The sequence below is a fragment of the Coregonus lavaretus genome, assembly GCF_964263955.1.
Source record: "Coregonus lavaretus genome assembly, contig: HAP1_SCAFFOLD_2076, whole genome shotgun sequence".
Taxonomy (NCBI): domain Eukaryota; kingdom Metazoa; phylum Chordata; class Actinopteri; order Salmoniformes; family Salmonidae; genus Coregonus; species Coregonus lavaretus.
This window is the reverse complement of record NW_028157974.1, coordinates 48314-60256: the sequence shown is the minus strand read 5'-3', so window position 1 is coordinate 60256 and position 11943 is coordinate 48314. Positions and strand designations below refer to the sequence as shown.

The following is an 11943-nucleotide window of genomic DNA, read 5'->3' as shown; positions in this document are numbered from 1 at the left end:
TGAGTCTCTGTGTCGTCTGTCTGTGTGAGAGTGAACAACCGTCCAAATGGCTCAGCACGGAGATCTGCTGGACCAGGACCAGTTCTGTTGTTCTGTCTGTCTGGATCTACTGAAGGAGCCGGTCACTACTGCCTGTGGACACAGTTACTGTAGGCGCTGTATTGAGGGCTGCTGGGATCAGGATGTTCTGAAAGGGGTCTATAGCTGTCCTCAGTGCAGAGAGACCTTCACTCCAAGGCCTAATCTGAGGAAAAATACCATTTTGGCTGAGATGGTGGAGAAACTGAAGAAGAGAGGACTCCAGGCTGCTCCCCCTCCTGCTCTGTGCTATGCTGGACCTGGAGATGTGGCGTGTGATTTCTGCACTGGGACCAGAAAGCAGAAAGCCCTCATGTCCTGTCTGGTGTGTCTGGCCTCTTACTGTGAGACTCACCTCCAATCTCACTATGAATCTCCTGCTTTGAAGAAGCACAAGCTGGTCAAAGCCACCGCACAACTACAGGAGAAGATCTGCTCTCATCATGACAAACTGCTGGAGGTTTACTGTCTTACCGATCAGCAGTGTATCTGTTATCTGTGTACAATGGATGAACATAAAGGCCATAATACAGTGTCAGCTGCAGCAGAGAGGACTGAGAAACAGGTAAGACCAGAACTACTTGTTGGTGACTGTCTGATAAACAAAGAATTAAAGATACAGTAGGATCTGAGGCTGTTTGAATATGAGATAATTCAAATGAAATATATCCACAGCAGAAGAAATATGAACACAAACTTTGGTGTATATTGAGTTTGCTCCAAATGTATCACCATTTTCTAAAGTCAAACACTATTATCATTCCGAATGCCCTGTTATGAGTCCAAAGTTGAGTTTCAACCCCTTGATACATGTACACCTACCATAAAAACTATAATCATTAACATAGCAACATAGAAAATGTCATATGGTAAAGGGACTACCTCAAGATTTTAGACCTTCCTCTCTATGGGCCCTATGTCCCATTACTATACTATTGATCTACTGGACAAATAAAGCTTGATAGCTCATTGAAGAGTGATTCTCCACAGAGGCAGCTGGGGATGAGTCAGCAGAAGGTCCAGCAGAGATTCCAGGAGAGAGAGAAGGAGCTGAAGAAGCTCCAAAAAGCTGTGAAGTCTCTCAAGGTGAGTATTGTTGACCAGAGGAGACACACCATTTCACTTCTCTCCTCCAGTCAGAGAGCGAGAGAGAGAGAGAGAGAGAGAGAGAGAGAGAGGGAGAGGCCCCTATCCAATCCCACTGACCCCACTGTTGGGAACAGGCTGTCTGAACCCCTTTCAGAGAATAGACTGCTTAATGTAACTGATGGGATATGAACCTGGGTCTTGATCATTACACCAAGAGGACATTCCCCATTGGGCCGTGGGCCGACACTGATTTTGAAGTCGCAGGCAGGGCTACCTCATCACATGACTTTAAGTAACCATGACTGACTCATGTCCCCTATACATACAGCGGCTTGCAAAAGTATTCTCCCCCTTGGCATTTTTCCTATTTTCTTGCCTTACAACCTGGAATTAAAATGGATTTTTTGGGGGGTTTGTATCATTTGATTTACACAACATGCCTATGAAGATGCAAAATATTTTTTTTGTGTGAAACAAACAAGAAATAAGACAAAAAAACACAACACTTGAGCGTGCATTACTATTCACATGCATAACTGCTCCTTCAGGGTTATCTTTGGTCTGTTTGTTGCCCTCCTTGCCTGGTCCATGAGTTTTGGTGGGCGGCCTCTTTTGGCAGGTTTGTTGTGGTGCCATATTCTTTCAATTTTTTAATAATGGATTTAATGGTGCTCCGTGGGATGTTGAAAGTTTCTGATATTTTTTTATAACCCAACCCTGATCTGTACTTCTCCACAACATTGTCCCTGACCTGTTTGGAGAGCTCCTTGGTCTTCATGGTGCTGCTTGCTTGATGGTGCCCCTTGCTTAGTGGTGTTGCAGACTCTTGGGCCTTTCAGAACAGGTGTACAGTGGGGGAAGAAAGTATTTAGTCAGCCACCAATTGTGCAAGTTCTCCCACTTAAAAAGATGAGAGAGGCCTGTAATTTTCATCATAGGTACACGTCAACTATGACAGACAAAATGAGAGAAAAAAAATCCAGAAAATCACATTGTAGGATTTTTAATGAATTTATTTGCAAATTATGGTGGAAAATAAGTATTTGGTCAATAACAAAAGTTTCTCAATACTTTGTTATATACCCTTTGTTGGCAACGACACAGGTCAAACGTTTTCTGTAAGTCTTCACAAGGTTTTCACACACTGTTGCTGGTATTTTGGCCCATTCCTCCATGCAGATCTCCTCTAGAGCAGTGATTTTTTGGGGCTGTCGCTGGGCAACACAGACTTTCAACTCCCTCCAAAGATTTTCTATGGGGTTGAGATCTGGAGACTGTCTAGGCCACTCCAGGACCTTGAAATGCTTCTTACGAAGCCACTCCTTCGTTGCCCGGGCGATGTGTTTGGGATCATTGTCATGCTGAAAGACCCAGCCACGTTTCATCTTCAATGCCCTTGCTGATGGAAGGAGGTTTTCACTCAAAATCTCACAATACATGGCCCCATTCATTCTTTCCTTTACACGGATCAGTCGTCCTGGTCCCTTTGCAGAAAAACAGCCCCAAAGCATGATGTTTCCACCCCATGCTTCACAGTAGGTATGGTGTTCTTTGGATGCAACTCAGCATTCTTTGTCCTCCAAACACGACGAGTTGAGTTTTTACCAAAAAGTTCTATTTTGGTTTCATCTGACCATATGACATTCTTCCAATCCTCTTCTGGATCATCCAAATGCACTCTAGCAAACTTCAGACGGGCCTGGACAAGTACTGGCTTAAGCAGGGGGACACGTCTGGCACTGCAGGATTTGAGTCCCTGGCGTAGTGTGTTACTGATTGTAGGCTTTGTTACTTTGGTCCCAGCTCTCTGCAGGTCATTCACTAGGTCCCCCTGTGTGGTTCTGGGATTTTTGCTCACCGTTCTTGTGATCATTTTGACCCCACGGGGTGAGATCTTGCGTGGAGCCCCAGATCGAGGGAGATTATCAGTGGTCTTGTATGTCTTCCATTTCCTAATAATTGCTTCCACAGTTGATTTCTTCAAACCAAGCTGCTTACCTATTGCAGATTCAGTCTTCCCAGCCTGGTGCAGGTCTACAATTTTGTTTCTGGTGTCCTTTGACAGCTCTTTGGTCTTGGCCATAGTGGAGTTTGGAGTGTGACTGTTTGAGGTTGTGGACAGGTGTCTTTTATACTGATAACAAGTTCAAACAGGTGCCATTAATACAGGTAACGAGTGGAGGACAGAGGAGCCTCTTAAAGAAGAAGTTACAGGTCTGTTAGAGCCAGAAATCTTGTTTGTTTGTAGGTGACCAAATACTTATTTTCCACCATAATTTGCAAATAAAGTCATTAAAAATCCTACAATGTGATTTTCTGGATTTTTTTTCTCAATTTGTCTGTCATAGTTGACGTGTACCTATGATGAAAATTACAGGCCTCTCTCATCTTTTTAAGTGGGAGAACTTGCACAATTGGTGGCTGACTAAATACTTTTTCCCCCCACTGTATATATACTGAGATCATGTGACAGATCATGTGACACATCATGTGACACTTAGATTGCACACAGGTGGACTTTATTTAACTAATTATGTGATTTCTGAAGGTAATTGGTTTCACCAGATCTTATTTTGGGGCTTCATAGCAAAGGGGGTGAATACATATGCACACACCACTTTTCCGTTATTAATGTTTTTGAATTTTTTTGAAACAAGTTATTTTTGTCATTTCACTTCACCAATTTGGACTATTTTGTGTATGTCCATTTCATGAAATCCAAATAAAAATCAATTTAAGTTACATGTTGTAATGCAACAAAATAGGAACAACGCCAAGGGGGATGAATACTTTTGCAAGGCACTCTCTCGCTCGCTCTCTTTCTCAATTCAAACATTCACAATTCAAAAATTCACATTGCCAAAGCAAGTGAAATAGATAATAAACAAAAGTGAAATAAACAATCATTTCACTCACAAAAGTTTTAAAGGAATAGACATTTCAAATGTTATAATTCAAGTGCAAACAGAGTGAGCCATTCGCCAGACTGAGTTCTGGAGGTGAAATGGAAATGAATGAGGGAGAGTTAAGTGAGGTAGAAGGTGTGGTGAAGAGCTCAGAACCAGAGCCTGGCATCAATGGACATGATAAAGAAGAATCTGGTGCAGTAGGAGTTACATTGTAGGAGAACGTGGATCCATTCCTTTTGGCAGATCCATTTGTGGTTTCAGGGTGGGTGGGAAAGGAGTTGGGTGCAGTTGAATCAGTGAAGGTAACCTGTAGTGGACTTGTGATATTTGTTTGTGTTTCTTCTGACCAGAGGGAGTGGGCGCTCCGTGTCACGCAACTTGGGTCAAGATCTGTTTCTTGCTTTGCTCTTAGGAACAGGACACCATTGAAAGGAGTGATTTCTGGGGTAGCGTTAAGTGTGGAGGTGGAGCAATTCAAGTTTAAGCTTCCTGGTGTTTGTGATGCCCGCCGTTTGGTGCAACACAGACCCGGTGGTGAGCGTGGTGAAACAGAGGAGTCACTGTCAGTCCTTTTGAGGTTTGAGTCTTTACCCGACAAAGTCATGGTAGGATATATCAGTTATCCTGTTAGAGCTTTGTGCCGAATCCACTGTGCTGATTCAGGTGCAACGTTTATGGTCATGTTGCAGCAGTTTGTAGGAGGGAGATTCCAAGATGTGGGAAGTGTGCAGGAGGGCATGGGATAGAGGATTGTGTAGTTTCGGTGGATAAAGTTGTGTGTGTCAACTGTTGGGATGCCCATGTTGCTGGGGATCTGAAGTGTCCGGTGCGAGAGAGGCAGGTTGAGGTGGCTAGAGTCAGAGTAGTGCAGAAGGGGTCGTATGCTGAGGCAGTGAAGGAAGTAGAGGAGGATGGGTCAAGGGTGAGAGATCCTGAGAGGATCCCTGTGAGTAGTAGATCTGTGCCAGCACAGAGGGATAGGCCAACGAGTGATATATGCTTCAGTAAAGTTAGCTTCTTAGAGTTCATAGCAATGGTTATCAACTGTACCGCAGAAATGGAACGTAAATCACAGAAAATAGATGTTGTGGTGGCAGCTGCAGAGAACTATTTGGGCATACAAGATTAGACTTCAGAAGAGTTACAGGGTGTGTTGAGTGGTGGTGTCCCGTCCTCCCAGGCCGTTGGCATGGTGCAGGAGCAGATAGGGTCAAAGTAGTGGAATGGGGTAGTGGGTATTTAATGAGTGTAGGGTTAGTTGGAAGGTTTTTAATTAAATGTTCCTTTCCCCTTTTCCCATTTTGTATCACAAAGTAAAATATATTTATATTGTAGTCCAGTTGGGGCGGTAATGCAACATATTGGATGCCAACCACCGTTAAACTCCAAAGAAGAAGAACCGTTATATTATGGCTCTGTACATTTACATTTTAGTCATTCTTATCTAGAGCGACTTACAGTTAGTGAATACATATATTTTTTTTATACTGGCCCCCTGTGGGAATCGAACCCACAACCCTGGCGTTGCAAACGCCATGCTCTATCAACTGAGCTACATCCCTGCCGGCCATTCCCTCCCCTACCCTGGACCAATTGTGTGCCGCCCACGAGTCTCCCGGTCGCGGCCGGCTGCGACAGAGCCTGGATTCGAACCAGGATCTAGTGGCACAGTTAGCACTGCGATGCAGTGCCTTAGACCACTGCGCCACTCAGGAGAATGTACAGTGTTGTAACGATGTCTCTGTCTCTGTCATTCATTAATGTGGGTGGAGGACGTACAACCTGTTAGAATTATAGGATGGTCAGATTCTTTGTCTGTATTGAATAGTTTATCATCTGGTAAATCTAATAGGAGTGACCTGCTATTGGAGGTATTAATGTTATTATGGAGAATTGAGAGAATGGGTTTAGTAGTGAGATTCTGCTGGGTCCCAGCACATTCGGGTGTGGAAGGGAATGAAATTGTAGACCAGTTAGCTAAAAGAGCTTTGAAACAAGATATAATTGATATTAATGTTCCACTGGGTAGAGGTGAGGCCAAATGTAAGATCAGAGCCATTTTGATAGATGTGTGGCAGAAGAGATGGTACTCTGAGCACAAGGGCCGGCATTTATATGAATAGTTTACAGTTTTACAGAAAGGTTGATGGACCAAGATTCAAAAGTCCGATTAGGAAGGAAGTTGTGGTGTTTACTAGATTGCGCTTAGGACATTGTACATTGATCTCGTCGTTACATCTGGTTGGCAAGCATGGGAATGATTTGTGTCTGGAGGGTATGGTCAATGAAACGGTGGAACATGTGTTGTTATATTGTTGTAAGTATGTTGAAGAGAGGGAAAGGTTGAAGTTTTTTTATTTTTTATTTTTATTTCACCTCTATTTAACCAGGTAAGCCAGTTGAGAACAAGTTCTCATTTACAACTGCGACCTGGCCAAGATAAAGCATAGCAGTGCGATAAAAACAACAACACAGAGTTACATATGGGGTAAAAAACATAAAGTCAACAAAAAAAATAAAAAAGTGTAGGGTCATTGAGGTTGGAGGGGGTTGGGGGGGTTTGGAAGGGATTTTGGGGATGGGGGAGGGTCTATTAGAAGTTAGTAGGGCTCTTCTTTATTTTCTCAGAAGTACTGAGTTAGGTAGGAGGATTTAGAAATGTTGGAAACCGTGATTGACCACACACTCCAGCACAGTAGGTGGCGGCATGCACCTTTAACGTTGGTTTGTGGACCGCCATTATATCATAGAAGAAGAAGTTGGTTGTGTGAGAGATTTGTGGTTCGTGAGGAGGGCTACTATTCTTTTTTCTTTTGGTTCTTGCGTATTTTCTGAATGTATTTTCTCATGGTTTGAGGGTTTGTTTATTGGTTTCCACTGTTTATCGTTTAGAGTTGAGGGGGGAGTAGGGGTAGTTTGTTAGGGCGGCGTGATGGCCTCAACCGAGTGGAGAAGAAACGCTGTCGCTTCGGGTGCGTTCCGGAGAAAGGTGTGGAGGAAGTTTTGCTCATGGTCGGCGAACAGGTTGGAGCGGAACATCTGGACTCTGCATCCAGAATGAACAAGGCGGTGGTTGTGTTAATGAAAAAGGTTTGTCTTGTTGTGAGGGGTGTGTTGGTGCAGATGTCGCCTCTTTCGATAAGAGTTGTGGTGGCTAATCTGCCTCCGTTTATTGCTTCCGAACAGACCCCAAGTAGTTGGTTAGTTTTGGTAAATTTGCAAGTGGTTTCCGTGTGCTCTCGGCTGGGTGCCAAGCCAGCCGAGAGGTTTATTGATAATCATTATAGTAATGAAGTATAATTTCAAAACATGAAAGTTGTCAAGTGGTGGTGGTACCAGGAGGGAGGAGAGTAGAGCAGGGTCAAGTGGTGGTGGTACCAGGAGGGAGGAGAGTAGAGCAGGGTCAAGTGGTGGTGGTACCAGGAGGGAGGAGAGTAGAGCAGGGTCAAGTGGTGGTGGTACCAGGAGGGAGGAGAGTAGAGCAGGGTCAAGTGGTGGTGGTACCAGGAGGGAGGAGTGTAGAGCAGGGTCAAGTGGTGGTGGTACCAGGAGGGAGGAGAGTAGAGCAGGGTCAAGTGGTGGTGGTACCAGGAGGGAGGAGAGTAGAGCAGGGTCAAGTGGTGGTGGTACCAGGAGGGAGGAGAGTAGAGCAGGGTCAAGTGGTGGTGGTACCAGGAAGGAGGAGAGTAGAGCAGGGTCAAGTGGTGGTGGTACCAGGAGGGAGGAGAGTAGAGCAGGGTCAAGTGGTGGTGGTACCAGGAGGGAGGAGAATAGAGCAGGGTCAAGTGGTGGTGGTACCAGGAGGGAGGAGAGTAGAGCAGGGTCAAGTGGTGGTGGTACCAGGAGGGAGGAGAGTAGAGCAGGGTCAAGTGGTGGTGGTACCAGGAGGGAGGAGAGTAGAGCAGGGTCAAGTGGTGGTGGTACCAGGAGGGAGGAGAGTAGAGCAGGGTCAAGTGGTGGTGGTACCAGGAGGGAGGAGAGTAGAGCAGGGTCAAGTGGTGGTGGTACCAGGAGGGAGGAGAGTAGAGCAGGGTCAAGTGGTGGTGGTACCAGAAAGGAGGAGAGTAGAGCAGGGTCAAGTGGTGGTGGTACCAGGAAGGAGGAGAGTAGTCAATGGCCAAGTGGTGGTGCGCAGGCCGTGGAGAAAGCAGTGGTGGGGAGGGTTGCAGCTGGGCTACATGAGCTGAGGCAGGTTTCTGTAGTAACAGAGACTCCGGTGGGCAAAGGCAAATATTGCCTGTCATTGGAGAAGAGGCTCAGATCAGGGGGGAAGTGCAGGGGGGCAGAGACTGGGGAGTAGGAGGACGGTACCGTGCCAATGGAGGAGGAGGAAGAGGGGGGAGGTGAGTCTGCGGGAGCGGAGGACAAGGTGTCTCGTTTTCAGACGACTCATTGGATCCAGAGCTGACAGCCAGTCAGGCTGAGGGCCCAGTATATACGGTGAGAGAACTTTCTAGGTTCCTGATGGAGACTAAAGGGGAAAAAGAAGGTTCTGCTGGAGTCTTATTTGATTGATCCTGGAAGGTTTGTAAGGTCAGTACAACACGTGATGAAGAATGAGGGGTTTAGTGTCCTCTCACCCAGGAAGCGGTATAGGCTGAGAAAATGGGTCATGGGTTCTTAAGGTCATGTCTTCAGAATCTGCTTAAATGGATGTTTTTTTCTGGCATGGCGGCTTTATGGGCTTCTCTACTGGTTTCTGATTGTGGTGATTTCCCTCCCACCTCTTATGGAGATTTCACTGTTAGACTTCCTTAACATGAACGGCAGCAGAGACTGGGGGAAGAAGTCAAACAAAAACATTTAAACGTGATTTTTTTGCAAGAGACACGCAGTGATGTGATTAATGAAGTGTATTGGGGGTCTGGTGGAAAGGGGGCGCAGGTGCTGAGCCATGGCACAAATCTTAGTGCAGGGGTACCAAAAGAGGTGTGTAAGGGTAGGTTGTTAGTGGTTAGAGCCAAAATCAATTCACTCAATGTGCTTTTAGGGGTGGGGGTGTTAGTGTAATGAGGATGGCTCATTAAAGTAAGACAAGTCTCTCTCTCTCTCTCTCTCTCTCTCTCTCTCTCTCTCTCTCTCTCTCTCTCTCTCTCTCTTAACAGCGCTCTGCACAGGCAGCAGTGGAGGACAGTGATAAGATCTTTACCGAGCTGATCCGCTCCATTGAGAGAAGGCGCTCTGAGGTGAAGGAGCTGATCAGAGCCCAAGAGAAGGCTCAAGTGAGTCAAGCTGAAGGACTCCTGGAGCAACTGGAGCAGGAGATAGCTGAGCTGAGGAAGAGAAGCACTGAGCTGGAGCAGCTCTCACACACAGAGGATCACATCCATTTCCTCCAGGTAACTCAACTGCCTTGATACATGTGATATGAAATTAACTTAATGTGAAACTCTCAATCATTTGGTTCTGTTCTCTCTCTCTCTCTCTCTCCCCCCAGAGTTATCAGTCTCTCTCCAGTACCAGTGTATCTTCAGACTTACCCAGCATCGTTGTCCGTCCTCTTCAGTACTTTGGAGATGTGAGTAAGACTGTGTCTGAACTGAGAGAGAAACTAGAAGACGTCCTTAAAGGAGAATGGACCAAGATCTCCACTACAGGTGTGTTGAAAATAATAAGAACATCAACTTTAGACCATTGAAAGTTCCCTACTAGTCATATACATGTGGAATATGGTGTGATGATAACATTCCCTCTCTCTGTGAATGTGTTTGTGTGTCTGTAGTGAATATAGTGGATGGTATACTGCCTCCAGAGCCCAAGACCAGAGAACAGTTCTTACAATGTGAGTCTCTTTATTCTGAAGTAACTAACAGTCTCTTTTTACTGACACTCCTAACAATCCCTCTAGAAATATATAGCAATAGTAGATCTAATCAAAGACTGGGTATCTATCTGACTCCTCATATTTCTCTGATTTGATCTCTGCTGTGCTCTAATCAAAGACAGGGTAGATACAGTATCTGACTTCACTTATTGTTCTAACTCCCCTCATTGGTCTCTGCTCTGCTCTTCTCCCAGATTCCTGTCAGCACACACTGGACCCAAACACAGCACACACACGCCTCTCTCTGTCTGAAGGGAACAGAAAGGTGAAACGTACAGACCAAGTCCAACCATATCCTGTTCATCCAGACAGATTCACCAACTGGTGGCAGGTTCTGTGTAGAGAGGGTCTGTCTGGACGCTGTTACTGGGAGGTGGAGTGGAGTGGGGGGGGGTGATACATCAGTCTCATATAAAGACATCAGCAGAACAGAGACAGGGAGAGGTGGTGCATTTGGATACAATAACAAGTCCTGGAGTTTAGTGTGCTCTAGTGGTGGTTATTGGTTCAGACACAATAGTGTTAAGACTAAAGTATCAGGCCCTCAGTCCTCCAGAGTAGGAGTGGACCTGGATCACAAGGCAGGTACTCTGTCCTTCTACAGTGTCTCTGAAACAATGACCCTCCTCCACAGAGTCCAGACCACATTCACTCAGCCCCTCTATCCTGGGTTTTGGCTCTCTTCACAAGGTACTGCTGAGCTGGTTAAACTGTAGTAGGGTCCACATAGATACTAGTCATGCTGGTGTAGTCTATAGCTGAGCTGGTTAAACTGTAGTAGGGTCCACATAGATACTAGTCATGCTGGTGTAGTCTATAGCTGAGCTGGTTAAACTGTAGTAGGGTCCACATAGATACTAGTCATGCTGGTGTAGTCTATAGCTGAGCTGGTTAAACTGTAGTAGGGTCCACATAGATACTAGTCATGCTGGTGTAGTCTATAGCTGAGCTGGTTAAACTGTAGTAGGGTCCACATAGATACTAGTCATGCTGGTGTAGTCTATAGCTGAGCTGGTTAAACTGTAGTAGGGTCCACATAGATACTAGTCATGCTGGTGTAGTCTATAGCTGAGCTGGTTAAACTGTAGTAGGGTCCACATAGATACTAGTCATGCTGGTGTAGTCTATAGCTGAGCTGGTTAAACTGTAGTAGGGTCCACATAGATACTAGTCATGCTGGTGTAGTCTATAGCTGAGCTGGTTAAACTGTAGTAGGGTCCACATAGATACTAGTCAGGCTGGTGTAGTCTATAGCTGAGCTGGTTAAACTGTAGTAGGGTCCACATAGATACTAGTCATGCTGGTGTAGTCTATAGCTGAGCTGGTTAAACTGTAGTAGGGTCCACATAGATACTAGTCATGCTGGTGTAGTCTATAGCTGAGCTGGTTAAACTGTAGTAGGGTCCACATAGATACTAGTCATGCAGGTGGTCCCCAGATATAATACTCTGTTTTTCTGTACAATAATTTTTGTCTGACTGATTCAATCTTCAGAGTTTAATTAAATTTTTATCAAATGCAATGTTTTAATTGGCTACATTTACATTAATCATGATGTTTGCTGTTAATGTATGTTGGTTGGCATTCAGAACCATTGAAATGTTTTCTCAATTGGTTCTCTGTCTCAATGTAATTTTCCTCAGTATCATGGAACAGGTAGTGTTACTTACTTGCTAATTGAACTATATGGGCCGGTTTCCCGGACACAGATGAAGCCTAGTCCTAGACTAAAAAGCATGTTCAATGGAGATGTCCGGGAAACCGACCCTAAGTTTGGCATCTTTTATTCTCCCATACTGCTCAGTCAAGCAACATTAAACCTGTCCAGCAGGTGGTGCTGTTAAGCAAACAATAAAAACAGCAGATATCTTGACTTGCCACTCAGTATATCAGTAATGTTCAGAATTGTACTTTAATATCATTGGAGATTGATGGTCTTTTTAATCCACTACCCAGAGTCAGGAACAGATGAAGTTAGGTCTGCTACTGTTCAGTTATTAAATATGATTCATGGTGATGGGAAATAAAAAATCCATCTAGTAG

At 45.0% G+C, this 11943-nt stretch overlaps 1 protein-coding gene across 1 annotated transcript; it reads left to right on the top strand.

The window, feature by feature from the left end:
- LOC311124579 (E3 ubiquitin-protein ligase TRIM47-like) lies at positions 1 to 9473 on the top strand. Its single transcript, XM_084198695.1, has 3 exons — positions 1 to 643; positions 1069 to 1164; positions 9182 to 9473. The coding sequence occupies exons 1-3, from the start codon at positions 47 to 49 to the stop codon at positions 9431 to 9433; spliced, it is 945 nt and encodes a 314-aa protein (XP_084054821.1). The 5' UTR covers positions 1 to 46; the 3' UTR covers positions 9434 to 9473.
- The last annotated feature ends 2470 nt before the right edge of the window (positions 9474 to 11943 follow it).

Coding starts and splice junctions, on each gene's coding strand:
- LOC311124579 (XM_084198695.1), top strand. CDS start 47: ATGGCTCAGCACGGAGATCTGCTGGACCAGGACCAGTTCTGTTGTTCT. Junction 644..1,068: donor CAGAGAGGACTGAGAAACAG/GTAAGACCAGAA, acceptor GATTCTCCACAG/AGGCAGCTGGGGATGAGTCA. Junction 1,165..9,181: donor AAGCTGTGAAGTCTCTCAAG/GTGAGTATTGTT, acceptor CTCTCTTAACAG/CGCTCTGCACAGGCAGCAGT.